This window comes from Dendrobates tinctorius, unplaced genomic scaffold (genome assembly GCF_039654945.1).
Source record: "Dendrobates tinctorius isolate UK_male_01 unplaced genomic scaffold, ASM3965494v1 ptg000156l, whole genome shotgun sequence".
Lineage (NCBI taxonomy): Eukaryota > Metazoa > Chordata > Amphibia > Anura > Dendrobatidae > Dendrobates > Dendrobates tinctorius.
This window is the reverse complement of record NW_027361823.1, coordinates 3,997,158-4,017,962: the sequence shown is the minus strand read 5'-3', so window position 1 is coordinate 4,017,962 and position 20,805 is coordinate 3,997,158. Positions and strand designations below refer to the sequence as shown.

General features: G+C 41.3%; 1 protein-coding gene across 1 annotated transcript in view; it reads right to left on the bottom strand.

The window, feature by feature from the left end:
• The window catches only part of MYPN (myopalladin), a 355,731-nt gene that overhangs the window by 162,544 nt on the left and 172,382 nt on the right, over window positions 1-20,805 (bottom strand). Inside the window, exon 3 of the mRNA XM_073548140.1 lies at window positions 19,709-20,653. Within this exon, the coding sequence (XP_073404241.1) occupies window positions 19,709-20,652 (944 nt within the window). The 5' untranslated portion in view covers window position 20,653. The remainder of the gene's footprint in view (window positions 1-19,708; window positions 20,654-20,805) is intronic.

Below are 20,805 nucleotides of genomic sequence, written 5' to 3'. Positions count from 1 at the left end.
ATGAACCACGCATGGGTTTCCAAGGATTTTGTCCCACCTTCCCCTGATGACACATAGGGTGACAGAAAAATGGCTTGCTTTGGTCCACCTCTTCCTGGTACTTCACCTATTTCGCCTTTTGCATCAGCTGAATGTCCAACATCAACATATGCCACTTTCTAAAACTCCCTAACTGTGCTGCCTCCCCCCCCATGGCCGGGGTCACCACCTACCGCACGACACCGTGCGAGTGCCGTTGCCCTGGACAAATGGGTAGGCCGACTCTTGGGCGCGGGCACTGGCACAGGGTCCCTCATAGTGCAATCAAGTGTCTCTGACGGTGGTGGTGCACACCCGCCGTCAGACACACCGCTGTACTATGAGGGGCCCAGTGCCAGTACCAACGCCCACGAGTGGGGCCCCCTTGCTTGGCCAGGGCCCCAGCATTTGCAATCTTTACCTCTCCCTGCTCCTCCGCTGTGTAATCTGGGCCGTCAAATCCATACTGTGCCTGACACCGTCTGAGCCTGCCTCCTGAGACATATATTTTGAATGTGTACGCTATCCATACATGTTATCCAGGGATACGGTACCCTTTCTAACCTTTGTGCAATGACGTGCAATCCATACTGGGCCTAACACCGTCTGAGCCTGCCTCATGCTGTATAGACATATATTTTGAATGTGTACGCTATCCATACATGTTATCCGGGGATACGGTACCCTTTCTAACCTTTGTGCAATGACGTGCAATCCATACTGGGCCTAACACCGTCTGAGCCTGCCTCATGCTGTATAGACATATATTTTGAATGTGTACGCTATCCATATATGTTATCCGGGGATACGGTACCCTTTTTAACCTTTGTGCAATGACGTGCAATCCATACTGGGCCTAACACCATCTGAGCCTGCCTCATGCTGTATAGACATATATTTTGAATGTGTACGCTATCCATACATGTTATCCGGGGATACGGTACCCCTTCTAACCTTTGTGCAATGACGTGCAATCCATACTGGGCCTAACACCGTCTGAGCCTGCCTCATGCTGTATAGACATATATTTTGAATGTGTACGCTATCCATACATGTTATCCGGGGATACGGTACCCTTTCTAACCTTTGTGCAATGACGTGCAATCCATACTGGGCCTAACACCGTCTGAGCCTGCCTCATGCTGTATAGAAATATATTTTGAATGTGTACGCTATCCATACATGTTATCCGGGGATACGGTACCCTTTCTAACCTTTGTGCAATGACGTGCAATCCATACTGGGCCTAACACCATCTGAGCCTGCCTCATGCTGTATAGACATATATTTTGAATGTGTACGCTATCCATACATGTTATCCGGGGATACGGTACCCCTTCTAACCTTTGTGCAATGACGTGCAATCCATACTGGGCCTAACACCGTCTGAGCCTGCCTCATGCTGTATAGACATATATTTTGAATGTGTACGCTATCCATACATGTTATCCGGGGATACGGTACCCTTTCTAACCTTTGTGCAATGACGTGCAATCCATACTGGGCCTAACACCGTCTGAGCCTGCCTCATGCTGTATAGACATATATTTTGAATGTGTACGCTATCCATACATGTTATCCGGGGATACGGTACCCTTTCTAACCTTTGTGCAATGACGTGCAATCCATACTGGGCCTAACACCGTCTGAGCCTGCCTCATGCTGTATAGACATATATTTTGAATGTGTACGCTATCCATACATGTTATCCGGGGATACTGTACCCCTTCTAACCTTTGTGCAATGACGTGCAATCCATACTGGGCCTAACACCGTCTGAGCCTGCCTCATGCTGTATAGACATATATTTTGAATGTGTACGCTATCCATACATGTTATCCGGGGATACGGTACCCTTTCTAACCTTTGTGCAATGACGTGCAATCCATACTGGGCCTAACACCGTCTGAGCCTGCCTCATGCTGTATAGAAATATATTTTGAATGTGTACGCTATCCATACATGTTATCCGGGGATACGGTACCCTTTCTAACCTTTGTGCAATGACGTGCAATCCATACTGGGCCTAACACCATCTGAGCCTGCCTCATGCTGTATAGACATATATTTTGAATGTGTACGCTATCCATACATGTTATCCGGGGATACGGTACCCCTTCTAACCTTTGTGCAATGACGTGCAATCCATACTGGGCCTAACACCGTCTGAGCCTGCCTCATGCTGTATAGACATATATTTTGAATGTGTACGCTATCCATACATGTTATCCGGGGATACGGTACCCTTTCTAACCTTTGTGCAATGACGTGCAATCCATACTGGGCCTAACACCGTCTGAGCCTGCCTCATGCTGTATAGACATATATTTTGAATGTGTACGCTATCCATACATGTTATCCGGGGATACGGTACCCTTTCTAACCTTTGTGCAATGACGTGCAATCCATACTGGGCCTAACACCGTCTGAGCCTGCCTCATGCTGTATAGACATATATTTTGAATGTGTATGCTATCCATACATGTTATCCGGGGATACGGTACCCCTTCTAACCTTTGTGCAATGACGTGCAATCCATACTGGGCCTAACACCGTCTGAGCCTGCCTCATGCTGTATAGACATATATTTTGAATGTGTACGCTATCCATACATGTTATCCGGGGATACGGTACCCTTTCTAACCTTTGTGCAATGACGTGCAATCCATACTGGGCCTAACACCGTCTGAGCCTGCCTCATGCTGTATAGACATATATTTTGAATGTGTACGCTATCCATACATGTTATCCGGGGATACGGTACCCCTTCTAACCTTTGTGCAATGACGTGCAATCCATACTGGGCCTAACACCGTCTGAGCCTGCCTCATGCTGTATAGACATATATTTTGAATGTGTACGCTATCCATACATGTTATCCGGGGATACGGTACCCCTTCTAACCTTTGTGCAATGACGTGCAATCCATACTGGGCCTAACACCGTCTGAGCCTGCCTCATGCTGTATAGACATATATTTTGAATGTATACGCTATCCATACATGTTATCCGGGGATACGGTACCCCTTCTAACCTTTGTGCAATGACGTGCAATCCATACTGGGCCTAACACCGTCTGAGCCTGCCTTATGCTGTATAGACATATATTTTGAATGTGTACGCTATCCATACATGTTATCCGGGGATACGGTACCCCTTCTAACCTTTGTGCAATGACGTGCAATCCATACTGGGCCTAACACCGTCTGAGCCTGCCTCATGCTGTATAGACATATATTTTGAATGTGTACGCTATCCATACATGTTATCCGGGGATACGGTACCCTTTCTAACCTTTGTGCAATGACGTGCAATCCATACTGGGCCTAACACCGTCTGAGCCTGCCTCATGCTGTATAGACATATATTTTGAATGTGTACGCTATCCATACATGTTATCCGGGGATACGGTACCCCTTCTAACCTTTGTGCAATGACGTGCAATCCATACTGGGCCTAACACCGTCTGAGCCTGCCTCATGCTGTATAGACATATATTTTGAATGTGTACGCTATCCATACATGTTATCCGGGGATACGGTACCCCTTCTAACCTTTGTGCAATGACGTGCAATCCATACTGGGCCTAACACCGTCTGAGCCTGCCTTATGCTGTATAGACATATATTTTGAATGTGTACGCTATCCATACATGTTATCCGGGGATACGGTACCCCTTCTAACCTTTGTGCAATGACGTGCAATCCATACTGGGCCTAACACCGTCTGAGCCTGCCTCATGCTGTATAGACATATATTTTGAATGTGTACGCTATCCATACATGTTATCCGGGGATACGGTACCCCTTCTAACCTTTGTGCAATGACGTGCAATCCATACTGGGCCTAACACCGTCTGAGCCTGCCTCATGCTGTATAGAAATATATTTTGAATGTGTACGCTATCCATACATGTTATCCGGGGATACGGTACCCTTTCTAACCTTTGTGCAATGACGTGCAATCCATACTGGGCCTAACACCATCTGAGCCTGCCTCATGCTGTATAGACATATATTTTGAATGTGTACGCTATCCATACATGTTATCCGGGGATACGGTACCCCTTCTAACCTTTGTGCAATGACGTGCAATCCATACTGGGCCTAACACCGTCTGAGCCTGCCTCATGCTGTATAGACATATATTTTGAATGTGTACGCTATCCATACATGTTATCCGGGGATACGGTACCCTTTCTAACCTTTGTGCAATGACGTGCAATCCATACTGGGCCTAACACCGTCTGAGCCTGCCTCATGCTGTATAGACATATATTTTGAATGTGTACGCTATCCATACATGTTATCCGGGGATACGGTACCCTTTCTAACCTTTGTGCAATGACGTGCAATCCATACTGGGCCTAACACCGTCTGAGCCTGCCTCATGCTGTATAGACACATATTTTGAATGTGTACGCTATCCATACATGTTATCCGGGGATACTGTACCCCTTCTAACCTTTGTGCAATGACGTGCAATCCATACTGGGCCTAACACCGTCTGAGCCTGCCTCATGCTGTATAGACATATATTTTGAATGTGTACGCTATCCATACATGTTATCCGGGGATACGGTACCCTTTCTAACCTTTGTGCAATGACGTGCAATCCATACTGGGCCTAACACCGTCTGAGCCTGCCTCATGCTGTATAGAAATATATTTTGAATGTGTACGCTATCCATACATGTTATCCGGGGATACGGTACCCTTTCTAACCTTTGTGCAATGACGTGCAATCCATACTGGGCCTAACACCATCTGAGCCTGCCTCATGCTGTATAGACATATATTTTGAATGTGTACGCTATCCATACATGTTATCCGGGGATACGGTACCCCTTCTAACCTTTGTGCAATGACGTGCAATCCATACTGGGCCTAACACCGTCTGAGCCTGCCTCATGCTGTATAGACATATATTTTGAATGTGTACGCTATCCATACATGTTATCCGGGGATACGGTACCCTTTCTAACCTTTGTGCAATGACGTGCAATCCATACTGGGCCTAACACCGTCTGAGCCTGCCTCATGCTGTATAGACATATATTTTAAATGTGTACGCTATCCATACATGTTATCCGGGGATACGGTACCCTTTCTAACCTTTGTGCAATGACGTGCAATCCATACTGGGCCTAACACCGTCTGAGCCTGCCTCATGCTGTATAGACATATATTTTGAATGTGTATGCTATCCATACATGTTATCCGGGGATACGGTACCCCTTCTAACCTTTGTGCAATGACGTGCAATCCATACTGGGCCTAACACCGTCTGAGCCTGCCTCATGCTGTATAGACATATATTTTGAATGTGTACGCTATCCATACATGTTATCCGGGGATATGGTACCCTTTCTAACCTTTGTGCAATGACGTGCAATCCATACTGGGCCTAACACCGTCTGAGCCTGCCTCATGCTGTATAGACATATATTTTGAATGTGTACGCTATCCATACATGTTATCCGGGGATACGGTACCCCTTCTAACCTTTGTGCAATGACGTGCAATCCATACTGGGCCTAGCACCGTCTGAGCCTGCCTCATGCTGTATAGACATATATTTTGAATGTGTACGCTATCCATACATGTTATCCGGGGATACGGTACCCCTTCTAACCTTTGTGCAATGACGTGCAATCCATACTGGGCCTAACACCGTCTGAGCCTGCCTCATGCTGTATAGACATATATTTTGAATGTGTACGCTATCCATACATGTTATCCGGGGATACGGTACCCCTTCTAACCTTTGTGCAATGACGTGCAATCCATACTGGGCCTAACACCGTCTGAGCCTGCCTTATGCTGTATAGACATATATTTTGAATGTGTACGCTATCCATACATGTTATCCGGGGATACGGTACCCCTTCTAACCTTTGTGCAATGACGTGCAATCCATACTGGGCCTAACACCGTCTGAGCCTGCCTCATGCTGTATAGACATATATTTTGAATGTGTACGCTATCCATACATGTTATCCGGGGATACGGTACCCTTTCTAACCTTTGTGCAATGACGTGCAATCCATACTGGGCCTAACACCGTCTGAGCCTGCCTCATGCTGTATAGACATATATTTTGAATGTGTACGCTATCCATACATGTTATCCGGGGATACGGTACCCCTTCTAACCTTTGTGCAATGACGTGCAATCCATACTGGGCCTAACACCGTCTGAGCCTGCCTCATGCTGTATAGACATATATTTTGAATGTGTACGCTATCCATACATGTTATCCGGGGATACGGTACCCCTTCTAACCTTTGTGCAATGACGTGCAATCCATACTGGGCCTAACACCGTCTGAGCCTGCCTTATGCTGTATAGACATATATTTTGAATGTGTACGCTATCCATACATGTTATCCGGGGATACGGTACCCCTTCTAACCTTTGTGCAATGACGTGCAATCCATACTGGGCCTAACACCGTCTGAGCCTGCCTCATGCTGTATAGACATATATTTTGAATGTGTACGCTATCCATACATGTTATCCGGGGATACGGTACCCCTTCTAACCTTTGTGCAATGACGTGCAATCCATACTGGGCCTAACACTGTCTGAGCCTGCCTCATGCTGTATAGACATATATTTTGAATGTGTACGCTATCCATACATGTTATCCGGGGATACGGTACCCTTTCTAACCTTTGTGCAATGACGTGCAATCCATACTGGGCCTAACACCGTCTGAGCCTGCCTCATGCTGTATAGACATATATTTTGAATGTGTACGCTATCCATACATGTTATCCGGGGATACGGTACCCTTTCTAACCTTTGTGCAATGACGTGCAATCCATACTGGGCCTAACACCGTCTGAGCCTGCCTCATGCTGTATAGACATATATTTTGAATGTGTACGCTATCCATACATGTTATCCGGGGATACGGTACCCCTTCTAACCTTTGTGCAATGACGTGCAATCCATACTGGGCCTAACACCGTCTGAGCCTGCCTCATGCTGTATAGACATATATTTTGAATGTGTACGCTATCCATACATGTTATCCGGGGATACGGTACCCTTTCTAACCTTTGTGCAATGACATGCAATCCATACTGGGCCTAACACCGTCTGAGCCTGCCTCATGCTGTATAGACATATATTTTGAATGTGTACGCTATCCATACATGTTATCCGGGGATACGGTACCCTTTCTAACCTTTGTGCAATGACGTGCAATCCATACTGGGCCTAACACCGTCTGAGCCTGCCTCATGCTGTATAGACATATATTTTGAATGTGTACGCTATCCATACATGTTATCCGGGGATACGGTACCCCTTCTAACCTTTGTGCAATGACGTGCAATCCATACTGGGCCTAACACCGTCTGAGCCTGCCTCATGCTGTATAGACATATATTTTGAATGTGTACGCTATCCATACATGTTATCCGGGGATACGGTACCCTTTCTAACCTTTGTGCAATGACGTGCAATCCATACTGGGCCTAACACCGTCTGAGCCTGCCTCATGCTGTATAGACATATATTTTGAATGTGTACGCTATCCATACATGTTATCCGGGGATACGGTACCCCTTCTAACCTTTGTGCAATGACGTGCAATCCATACTGGGCCTAACACCGTCTGAGCCTGCCTCATGCTGTATAGACATATATTTTGAATGTGTACGCTATCCATACATGTTATCCGGGGATACGGTACCCCTTCTAACCTTTGTGCAATGACGTGCAATCCATACTGGGCCTAACACCGTCTGAGCCTGCCTCATGCTGTATAGACATATATTTTGAATGTGTACGCTATCCATACATGTTATCCAGGGATACGGTACCCTTTCTAACCTTTGTGCAATCACGTGCAATCCATACTGGGCGTGAGAACGGCTGGCAAGCTGTTAAGCAAGCTACAGCACCTGTCCAGACAAGTACAGGGATTCCCTAGCGAGGAGACTTATTTGATTGTTTTCTATGTTGGGACAGCAATTTTTGGGGAGCACTATACTCTGGAGAATGATAGATGGGGCCCACCATACACTGGAACATTCCAAAGGTGGACATCAGACACTGGAGCAGCATTTACAGGGCCCATTATACACTAGAGCATTAGAAATGGGCCCCATTATGTTTGGAGCATTATTTGGGCCCATAAGACAGTGGAGCTTCATCCATGGGGACCAACATATACTGTAGCATTATGTGGAGCTCATCATATACTGTTTCAAACATTATATGGGACCAATGATTTTGTATGGAGAAATAGATGGGCCTCGTCATGAGATGTAAAAAGTGAGGTATTTTTCATTGTACTATACCGCTATTTCTCTGCCGTATCGGAGCATGATGAGTTGTGGTATGTGTTAAAGGGGCGCTCTTTCGCCCAGGGCACATGAAAACCTGCAGCCAGCCCTCCCCCCCCACAAATTTAGCCAAATAACCCCCATTTTTCAGTGCGTAACTTGTATTATGAAGTTAATTAAGGTTGACATGCTTAAGTAAGAATAATTGATGCTTTTGGCATTCAAATGGGCACTGTAGGTGTGTTTCCTGTCCTCCTCTCACTGCCGACTTTTATTCCCCATTGACTTACATTGGGTTTCGTGTTTCGGGACGACCCCGACTTTTCCCTATAATCGGACGATCTTGCTCGACCCGACTTTTGGAAAAGTCGGGTTTCACGAAACGAAACGCGACCCTAAAAAACCAAAAGTCGCTCAACTCTAATGAAGAGTAATACTCCTGTGAGCATACTATGACGTATGCACTGGCTGATATATGATGAATTGGGTTTGGTCTTGGTGATGCATAAATGTGCATTCCTCACCTGAGGGTTTGTAATAGACCTTGATGTTTTAAAAAGCAAAAGACCACAGCAGATATAAGATGATTCTGTATGTGGGAGCCATTGTGAGAGAAACATACAAGGCAAAGAGGGAGTGACAGTACAGACAATGAATTTAAGACTGACCTAAAGTTAGATAACTGATAATATATTGGGGGGTTGACAAGATAAATAGATGACTTATTTGTACTTAGTGTTTGTCTTTGTCACTGTATGTGCTTTGTGTATTTGTCATGGATATCCATGGATTAAAATTGGTTCACAGCCAAAGAAAAAATCCACGTGGTATTTTTATTTTTTTATTTGGTATATTTTTATGAGCTCATTTTCTGAATTTTAATTGTACTGTGTTTAGCATTCTTGGTTTTTAAAGGAATTGTTTTTTCTCTTTTCAGTCCACTACATGTTGGATTGGGGGGTGGGGTGTGTAATTAACCTTTTGTTTGCAGGAGTGAAAGAAACCTTGGCCATTTAATTTACATGTAAATGCAGTGCACAGTAAATAGTTCATTCCTGCAGTAGTGAAAAAGGAGTCCATCTACCTAATATAAGATTATATTTTATGACTTATTTTTGAGTTTTAACATTTTTTTATTTTTTGGGAGCTCCCGTGCAAATTGGGTTTTGAAGAATATATATGTTAAATGATTTCAATGAATGCTAGTTTGTTAATGTCTTGATATAGGTTTGTTCACCTACACCTGAGTCATGCAATGCAAATGTGTGGGTACCCAATGTGTGTGTTTGTCTATATGTAAATGAGAATCTCTCCTGCTTACTGAATGAGTGCAATAGGTTTAGCCAGAGTATGTGTTGATATAATGTGTATATTATGAAAAAATAATAATTTGCTAGAATTGGGTTAATAGCAAATTAGTTTGGGTTAGGTTTTCCTTAACATGTAATTGTACTGATTCTGATTAGTAGTAACATTATTTTGTGATATCCATGAACATAATTGTACTGGTAATTATGATCATCGTTTTTATGCAAATGTGATTGACATGAATTTGATGTGTTTGATCAGTGTATAAGTCCATACAAATATGATATATATTTTATGTAGTATTATTATCTAGAGTAGAAATATTTGCTACAGTAGAAAATTTCAAAGGTCATTCTGGGCACAATTTGGACCAACAAACCTACTGTAATTTTGTTTGATTCATTTGATCAAGGGGGTGGAAAACAAGCCACCAGGACTGAGTTATTTTGGACTGTTGCTTTGGACTGAGTTAGCTCTGCCAAGACTTTGGAACTTTCAAGTATGATTGTGAACTTCACTTTCCCTCAGTGCAGGCTGTGTCTTGTGTGTAGACTGAAGATGTCCAATTGAGCGCTGAGACTGAGCCCAGATGATGCTGAACCGTCAACCAGGGTGAATCCTCATGACTGCCAGCTGATGCAAATGGCATATAAAGTGAGGCCCTGAACAGCTGCAGCAATAGAAGATGAAAGGTACTCTTATGCTCAGCCATGGACACCTGCACTTCCCTCACCCATTGCTTTAGAGAAACGAGGGGTTAATGTCATGAAGGGCAGGGACAGATTGCTCTTTAGAGTCTGTTCTTTTGCTAACCAGGGAAAGTAGTGAAGTCACCCCAAAGTGATGAGGGCATAATAATCCCCGTGCTTTCCCTGCAACAGAGACCCATTTAAAAATTGCGATCAAGAAGATCCGAAGAAAGAAGATTTCTACAGACATTTGATATTTTATTACCTGTTGGTCCAATGTTGTTTTTGTTTTAAGCCCAGGATGTTATTTTTTACCAAGCGGTTTTCTATTAGTAGCAAATAAATAAATAAATAAATAAATAAATATATATATATATATATATAAAGGAGCAATGCACATAATGATAAATGGTATAGTTTAGTGGCAGGTTGATTAATTAAAGTGATTGAAACCAGGGGTGGAATGTATAGTACAAGTTATTTTTATATGGTTTCAATCAGTTTAATATAATGTACACTGAGATGAGTAAGCAAAAGGTCACTGAAACTTACTTAAGATAAAGGAATGTAAATTACTGGTCATTTGTTTATCCATCAACAAAGGACCATTGATATTCAAGGCAACTACCTTAATTAGATTGGGTGTGTTAACTTTCCCCGTGGATGTTATCTTGTGCTCCGAAGCACCTCCTCCAGCTTGCTGTATTTCTGCCATGTGGCACACATGAGGTTTATAGCCAATGGACAATAGACTTGTGACATCATTCCCCATATAGTGGGGCTGGACACACCTTTTAGCTGGACATTTTAAAAAGAACTAGGACACATGTTCTCTCTCTCTCTTGGCTCCTGGAGGATGACTGGTCGACGTCTAGCTGAATAATGTAACGTATGAATAATGCTTGTTTCTGATTAATGCATATGTATTTATAGTTTTATACTGTTTATTATTTGATCTTATCACTTATTAAGTAGATCAATTTAGTAAATTCAGTTCTTGTGTGAGCATTTTCTTATTCATCACAATCCATTGGAACCCTTACAATACACCTTCTAACTTCTAAACAAAAAAAAATTATGTTTCAGATATTGTGCTGATGTAAAGTAGACATGTGGGAAATGTTATTTATTAACTATTTTGTGTGACATAACTCTCTGGTTTAAGGGCATAAAAATAAAAAATATGAAAATTGCTACATTTTCACCAAATTTCTGATTTTTTCACAAATAAATACAAGTCGCATCGAATAAACATTATCACTATCATCAAGTACAATATGTCACAAAAAAAGTCTCAGAATCAGTGGGAACCGTTAACGTGTTCAAGTTATTACCACATAAAATGACACTGGTTAGGATTATAAAATTTGGCATGGTCAGGAAGGTGAAAACAGGCTTGGGGTTGAAAGGGATTAAAAAAGGACTGGATTATTTCCTCAGCACATATAACACTGCATGTTATAGATAATTTAGTGACAAAAATGTATGTAATTGGCGGAGAAAGATGGAATTTTATGGATCTAAGTCTTTTTTTAACTTCTGTAACTATGCAGATTACAACAAGTTTTATTATAGAATAAACACACAGAAATACTATAAATTTATCACAATTCTTATCCCTCATATAGACTGCATAAAAAAGAAAAGCAACGTCAAAATGACTATTGCCACAAAAAGGAAAAAACATTTTTTCCCACACAAAATACCGTAAACCCTCTGCAAAAAAAAAAAAGTAAAATGCTATCACTCTCAGAAAATGGCAATACAAAAATACAAATAATTTTTTAAGCGTTTTTTTGTTTTAAAGTAGTAAAAGTTTTAAAAAAAATTACACAAATTGAATGATCATACAGACCCCACAGAATAAACTCTGGTGCACGGTAAATGCTGCGAAGAAAAACAACTGAAAACAATACCCCAATTCTTGTTTTTTTGTATGCTGCCCCAGAAAAAATAAAGTGAAAAGTGGTGAAAAAAACGTCCTTGATGCTAATGACAACTGCAGTTTGTCCCTTAGAAAACAAACCCTAATTCAGCAATGTGTACTGAAAAGTAAAGTGATTTGTAGTGCAAAAAATCTTAAACACAAAATATTGCCATAATCATATTAATAATATGATAATAAAGATAGTGTCAATTATACCGCATAATGAATACTCTTAAAAAGTAAAAGAACAATTCCAGAATTGCTGGTTTAGTTAATGTCACTTACCAAAAATTTTATAAAAAGTTATCAAAAAGTTATATGTATTGGACAATGGCATCAATGAAAATAAAAAACAGCTTACCGTATCATTCTATAATCAACCTCCCACAGTAAAATATAAAACCTAAGGCTCTCAAAATAGTGACGCAAGAACAATGCCACAGTATCAAAGCTTAAAAAAATTTGGTAGATGTAAAAAAAATGCCAAAGTTGCTGCTTTTTTTTAACTTCCAAAATGAGTTAATAAAGCTTAATCAACATCAAGTTTTACATTGCCAAAATAGTACCATTAAAAAGTACAACATGACGTGCCACAAACAAGCCCTTACATGAATCCATTGACAAAAAATAAAACTAAAACATTGGCTTTCAGAATGACAATAGGAAAATATTAAAAACAAAACGAAAAAAAATTGCTGCATCTTTAAGGTTAAAAATAGACCTTTTTCTAATTTTACATAAAATTGGTTTAAGAAAATGAAACAGTTGAAAACAGTAAGAATGGAAAAGCAAAAACCTGGTATAAGGTACACCTATTTTTTGCATACATTCTTCAAGTAACTGATTATATATGGCCTCTGTGATGTCTATCAATATGTATATGTTCCGAATATTACTAAAACGGAATTTTGAAATATGCTTTACTTGTCAAAGTAGCAATGCTAATTATATAGACAGTGATCACAACTTACATGGATTTAGATGACACAACCTAATCTCACACAGAAAGAATAAACTTACTGTAATCATTTTTACTAGAAATGACAGTAATATTCAGTTTAAGGAGTCTACATTTCACATCATTTTTAAAGTTTGCTCTAGTGCAATTATAGAGAAAATCAACGTACATGAGTATTAGGTCTGAAAACAGTAATTCACTATTTGTCTTGTTAAAGAGAATTGTTTTGTTTCCTTTAACTAAATGCACTTCCAAATCTTTACAATATTTAGCATGAAATAACAATGTTGGATCATGTTTTTTTAAAACTTTACATTGTGTATTTTTATTCCTACTACAAATTTCTGAATAGACTGACAACTGGATGTTACATTTCCGATTGTGAAAGGGGTTTGTCCCTATATAGCCAGCCTTGATGAGACAATATCAAAGTGTGTACACTCACACCTCATACACCCACAAATATATGTTTATATATATATATATATATATATACACACTAGATGGTGGCCCGATTCTATTGCATCGGGTATTCTAGTCTCTGTTAAAATAAAAAATAGTGATATACTCACCTCCCGATGGCCCCCGGACTCTTTCTCTCCTCTCACCAGGCTCCCGGCATCTTCCGATCCCAGTAATGCTTAGCGCGAAACACCGCTGATGACGTCACGCTCTCGCGAGAGTGACGTCATCTCCGACCCTTCTCGCTAAGCATTACTGGGACCGGAAGATGCTGGGAGCGTAGTGAGAGGAGGGACAGAGTCCGGGGGCCATCGGGAGGTGAGTATATCACTATTTTTTATTTTAACAGAGACTCTAGAATACCTGATGCGATAGAATTGGGCCACCATCTAGTGTATTATACTCCTGTTACACCCAGAGCTGCTGTCACTGTTCTGCTGTTACCTAATGTATTGTACTCCTGTTACATCCAGAGCTGCTGTCACTGTTCTGCTGTTATCTAATATATTGTACTCCAGTTAATCCCTGAGCTGCAGTCACCGTTCTGCTCTTACCTAATGTATTATACTCCTGTTACAGCCAGAGCTGCAGTCACTGTTCAGATCTTACCAAATGTATTCTACTCAAGTTACACCCAGAGCTGCAGTCACTGTTCTGCTGTTACCTAATGTATTGTACTCCAGTTACACCCAGAGCTGCTGTCACTGTTCTGCTGTTACCTAATGTATTGTACTCCAGTTAATCCCAGAGCTGCAGTCACTGTTCTGCTTTTACCTAATGTATTGTAGTCCAGTTACATCCAGAGCTGCAGTCACTGTTCTGCTGTTACCTCATGTATTGTACTCCAGTTACACCCAGATCTGCAGTCACTGTTCTGCTGTTACCTAATGTACTCATGTTACACACAGAGCTGCAGTCACTGTTCTGCTGTTACCTAATGTAGTGTACTCCTGTTACACCCAGATCTGCAGTCACTGTTCTGCTCTTATCTAATGTATTGTACTCCAGTTACTCCCAGAGCTGCAGCCACTGTTCTGCTTTTGCCTAATGTATTGTAGTCCAGTTACACCCAGAGCTGCAGTCACTGTTCTGCTGTTACCTAATGTATTGTACTCCAGTTACACCCAGATCTGCAGTCACTGTTCTGCTGTTACCTAATGTAGTGTACTCCAGTTACACCCAGATCTGCAGTCACTGTTCTGCTGTTACCTAATGTAGTGTACTCCAGTTACACCCAGATCTGCAGTCACTGTTCTGCTGTTATTTAATGTATTGTATTCCAGTTACTCCCAGAGCTGCAGTCACTGTTCTGCTTTTACCTAATGTATTGTAGTCCAGTTACACCCAGATCTGCAGTCACTGTTCTGCTCTTACCTAATGTATTGTACTCCAGTTACAGCCAGAGCTGCAGTCACTGTTTAGATCTTACCTAATGTATTGTACTCCAGGTACACCCAGAATTGCATTCACTTTTCTGCTGTCACCTAATGTATTGTACACAAGTTACACACAGAGCTGCAGTCACTGTTCTACTGTTACCTAATTACCTAATGTATTGTACTCTAGAATATATACAGGACTGTGCCTGTGTAATGAGCAACGCAGCAGTGATGCCTTTAACGGCTGTAATGTGCCTGTACAATAAGCAATGCGGCCGTGTTGCCATGACAACTAAGCAACTGTCACTGATTGGTTGCGGCCTAACTTACATTACAGACAGATAGACAGAATTAGACAATTATATAGTAGATATACAGCTTTGGCAAAAACTAAGAGACCACTTTCAAATGTTCAGTTTGTCTGAATTTTCTCTTTATAGGTATATTTTTGAGTAAAATGTAAATTGTTCTTTTAGTCTATAAACTTCTGACAACATGTTTCCGAATTTTCAAGCAATAATTTTTTGTTTTTTTTTCTGAAAAGGAGAAATGGTCATAATTAAAAAGAAAACCCAGTGCTTTCAGACCTTAAATGTTGCAGAGAAAACAAGTTCATAATCACTTAGAAACAACAATACTAATGTTTTAACTCAGGAAGAGTTCAGAAATCAATATTTTGTGGAATAACTATGATTCTTAATCACAGCTTTCATGTGTCTAGGCATGCTTTCCACCAGTCTTTCACACCACTTCTGGCTTAAAAACTTAAGCAGTTCTTCTATGTTTGATGGCTTGTGACTGTCCATCATCCTCTTGATAACATTCCAGAGGTTTTCAATGGGGTTCAGGTTTGGAGAATGGGCTGCCCATGACAGGGTTTTGATGTGGTGGTCTCTTAATTTTTGCCAGAGCTGTAGTCACACTGTATTTTTCGGACTATAGACATACTTTTTGCCTTCCAAAATGTGGAGGAAAATGGGGGGTGCGGTCTTATAGTCCAGATGTACTGGGTCTGGTTGAGGTGGGGGAGCGGTGTCAGCGGAGCAGCGTGTCACAGAGGCAGGAGCCGGCGGCTGCAGCTAACTCCTGTGTCCGCTGCTAAAGAGAAATGAATATTCACTGCATTCCACACCCATGGGCGTGGAGGACAATGAACAGTCATTTCTTTTTTTGCACCCTGGTATGATTGGCCTCGTTCCGTTCCTGGTATGACTGGTCGCATCCTTATTCTGGTATGACTGGCCCCATCCCAGTCCTGGTATGCATGGCCCCATCAGAAAAGATTAAAAAACAAACCATAACACTTAACAAACCATTAAAGTTAACAGGAAAGAGATGGGACCAATCATACCAGGTTAAGGATGAGGCCATGCATACCAGGACCAGAATGGGGCCAGTCATACCAGGATAAGGATTGGACCATGCATACCAGGACTGGGATGGGGCCAATCATACCAGGATAAGGATGGGACCAATCATACCAGGACCAGGATGGGACCAATTATACCAGGACGGGTCAATCATACCAGGATAAGGATGGGGCAATGCATACCAGGACTAGGATGGGGCCAATCATACCAGGTTAAGGATAGAGCCATGCATACCAGGACTGGGATGGGGCCATGCATTCCAGGACTAAGATGGGGCCAATCATACCATGATAAGGATGGGGCCATGCATACCAGGACTGGGATGGGGCCAATCATGCCAGGATAAGGATAGGGTCCAGCATACCAGGATAGGGATGGGGCCATGCATACTTAGACAAGATGAGGACTCTGCATACCAGTATAGGGATAAGGGTGACCATTCATGCCAGGATAAGGATGAGTGGGACCATTTCTACCAGGATAGGGATGAAGGGGCCATGCACACCAGGATAGGGAGGAGGAGGACTGCATACCAGGAAGGGAATGACGGCCATGCATATCAAAATAGGGATAAGGGGCCATGCATACCAGGATAGGGATGAGGGTGCCATGCATACCAGGAGAAGGATGAGGGGCCATTTGTATCAGGATGGGGATGAGGGGAACATTTTTACCAGGATAGGGATATTAAATACAGAATTAACCACATATTTTACTTCAGTTCTTTTTTCCTAATTTCCTCCTCTAAAACCTAGGTGTGTCTTATGGTCCGGTGTGTCTTATTATAGTCTGAAAACTATTATATATATATATATATATATATATATATATATATATATACACACACACACACACACACAGGTGGTTCCACAAAATTAGAATATCATAAAAAAGTTAATTTATTTCAGTTCTTCAATACAAAAAAGTGAATCTCATATATTATATAGAGTCATTGCAAACAGTGATCTATTTCAAGTGTTTATTCCTGTTAATGTTGATGATTATGTCTTACAGCCAATGAAAACCCAAAAGTCATTATTTCAGTAAATTAGAATAATTAACAAAAACACCTGCTTTCCTAAGTGTTTAAAAAGGTCCCTTTGTCGGTTTCAGTAGGCTCCACAATCATGGGGAAGACTGCTGACTTGACACATGTCCAGAAGGCAGTCCTTGACACACGCCACAAGGATGGTAAGCCACATAAGGTCATTGCTAAAGCTGGCTGTTCACAGAGTGCTGTATCCAAGTATATTAATTGAAAGTTGGGTGGAAGAAAAAGTGTGGTAGAAAAAGGTGCACAAGCAACCAGGATAACCACAGGATTAAAATGATTGGTAAGAAAAGGCAATTAAAAAATTTGGGGGAGAGTCACAAGGCGTGGACTGCAGCTGGAGTCATTGCTTCAAGAACCACCACACACAGACGTATCCAGGTAATGGGCTACAAGTGTCTCATTCTTTGTGTCAAGCCACTCATGACCAATAGACAACGCCAGAAACGTCTTACCTGGGCCAAGGAGAAAAAGAACTGGACTGTTGCTCAGAGGTCCAATGAGTTGTTTTCAGGTGAACATAAATTTTGCATTTCATTTGGAAATCAAGGTCCCAGAGTCTGGAGTAAGAGTGGAGAGGCCACAATCCAGCCGCTTGAGGTCTGGTGTGAAGTTTCCACAATCAGTGATGGTTTGGGGAGCCTTGTCTACTGGAGTAGGTCCACTGTGTTTTATCAAGACCAAAGTCAGCGCAACCGTCTACCAGGAAATTTTAGAGCATTTCATGCTTCCCTCTGCCGACAAGCTTTCTGGAGATCAAAATTTCATTCTCCAGCAGGATTTGACATCTGTCCACACTGCCAAAAGTACCAATACCTGGTTTAAAAGCAACAGTATCACTGTGCTTGATTGGCCAGCAAACTCGCCTGACCTTAACCCCATAGAGAATATACGGGGTATTGTCAAGAGGAAGATGAGAGACACCAGACCCAACAATGAAGACGAGCTGAAGGCTGCTATCAAAGCAACCTGGGCTTCCATAACACCTCAGCAGTGCCCAGGCTGATTCCCTCGATGCCACGCTGCATTGATGCAGTAATTGATGTAAATGGAGCCCCGACCAAGTACTGAGTGCATTTACTGAACATACATTTCAGTAGGCCAACATTTTGGATTTTAAAATCATTTTTCAAGCTGGTGTTATAAAGTATTCTAATTTACTGAGATAATGACTTTCGGGTTTTCATTGGCTGTAAGCCATAATCATCAACATTAACAGAAATAAACACTTGAAATAGATCACTCTGTTTGTAATGACTCTATATGAGTTTCACTTTTTGTATTGAAGAACTGAAACAAATTAACTTTTTGATGATATTTTAACTTTGTGAGAAGCACCTGTATATACACATACATACGACATTTCTAAATTAATTGCAAAATACAATAATGCAGTGATTTGTTGTATCTTGAATCCTTCCATTGGGCACTTTTGAGATTAGTGTGCTGTCATCACTGTACCTTTATAGTGACAGTTTGAGGTTTCCATTTTGCAAGTGTAACTAGTCCACTGTAAAGGGGCCTTCAAATGTAACCCTTTTTAGTTCTTTGTTTCCCTACCTTTGCAAATGTCTCTTAAGATGGCACCTTAGTGTCACCACTGTGTAGCTCCTACCCTTACTCAGAGGAAGCCTCACCCCTCTGAAATGATGCATAGTAAAATATGATCAGGATGTTTATCTTATTCGTAATCTAATAGAAGAAAACATTCTGGCTGACAGAAGGTTTCGCAATAAACCTATCCAGCCCGGCTTACAGTACATGTGAAATGTTGACACTGAAGTTTCACTGCTCAACAGGTGCAGCCAAGAAGAACTCTGGTGCCGTCTTATTTCTCAGCCATCACAGAGCTGCTTACAAGTTATTAAATATCTGGACTGTTTTCGTTGTCTTTGGTTATAGTATATGGTCATTTTGAGTGAAAAGCAAATATTTCTTTTTTAATATAGCAGCTATTGTTGTTTTATTTATGTCGTTATCAACTTTTTACTTATTAGATATTACATCAAATTTCAGCAACACCTTAATATTCACATACACTGGCACTAAAGGTTGTTTTTAACCCTGTTTTTAGAAGTTTAGAGACATTCTACTTATAACCATGTCACCTAGCCTTATTGTGTCATTGCTATCTGAGGAGCTCCTTATATGTAGAAATGCTTCTCTTAGTGATAGATTGCATCCATCATTTATTGTTCTGTTGTTAGTATCAGTTCAAGAATTAAGAAAAAGCAAAAAAATATGTACCTTACTTCAGGTGCTGGGATTCCAACCACAATGCAGTCCAATTGTACTCTACTTCCTTCAGTAACTTCCCTACTTTTTAATTTCTGGATAAAATTAGGAGGCTGGCCAATAGTATTTTCTAAATAAAAAGAGGAACCGGTATTCGTCTTAACTTCTAAAACCTCTTCCCTTTCAATTTCTGGTACTACTGCTTCCAAATTCTCTGGTTCTTCAGAGACAGAAGCATCTATTTCTGTCTGTACTGTTGGACAGAGCGGCCGTTCTCGATTTTCTGATTGAGTGGTGTAATTGGAGATGTCTTCTTCAAGAGTTCCACTTTTTAAATCACGTTTGCTTCTTCGACTTTTTAACGTCTTAGGCCTGATCCGCTTGGAACTGTTGGCTTTGAATAATGAAGAAAGCTCTTCTATAAAATCTGCTGCTTTATTTAGAAACTCTTTCTTAGACTCTGTCTCGCTTCCATAAGGATTTGTTCTCTGTTGCTTTTTCGTATCCTTAGCGTCGTCTGCTGAGTTTCGTGTAGCTTTTAGGACATGTTCTTGATGAAAGTCTGAGTCTTGTTGTTGGTCAGTGACTGCTGGGTTGTTTGGAGTGCTTAGAGATGATCTTACAGAAGATTTGGCTTGTTTTCTCAGTTCTCTGGGAGGGCATTTAAGAAGAGACTGCCCCTCTTTTTGTTGTCCATCCTGGTCAATTGATTGTCGTGCCAAATGTACACTTTGGTCTAATTCCTCCTGGCTCAGAAAGGCAGAAAGATCAGAAAAGTCATCTGTTCCTCCTAATTCATCAACTTTGGCAGAGCAGAGGCTATTTTGATATGAGTGCGCGGAGGAGATAGTAGAGCTTTGTTCACTGTTTTCGTGATGTATAATTGATTCTGCTAAGTAGCTCTCTCTGAGAAGCTGGGAAATAGACGTACGATCTTCTATATTATCGTCTTGCATGCTGTTGATAAAAAGAACAAGGAACAGCCATGTGAATATAATGGTTGCTCATTCCTCGCTTATTGTCATGGCATATTAATCTGAATGCAATCTGATTTTGGAATATGGTACCCAAAATTAAATTTAGGAAACTGTTGTGGCACATGTACACAT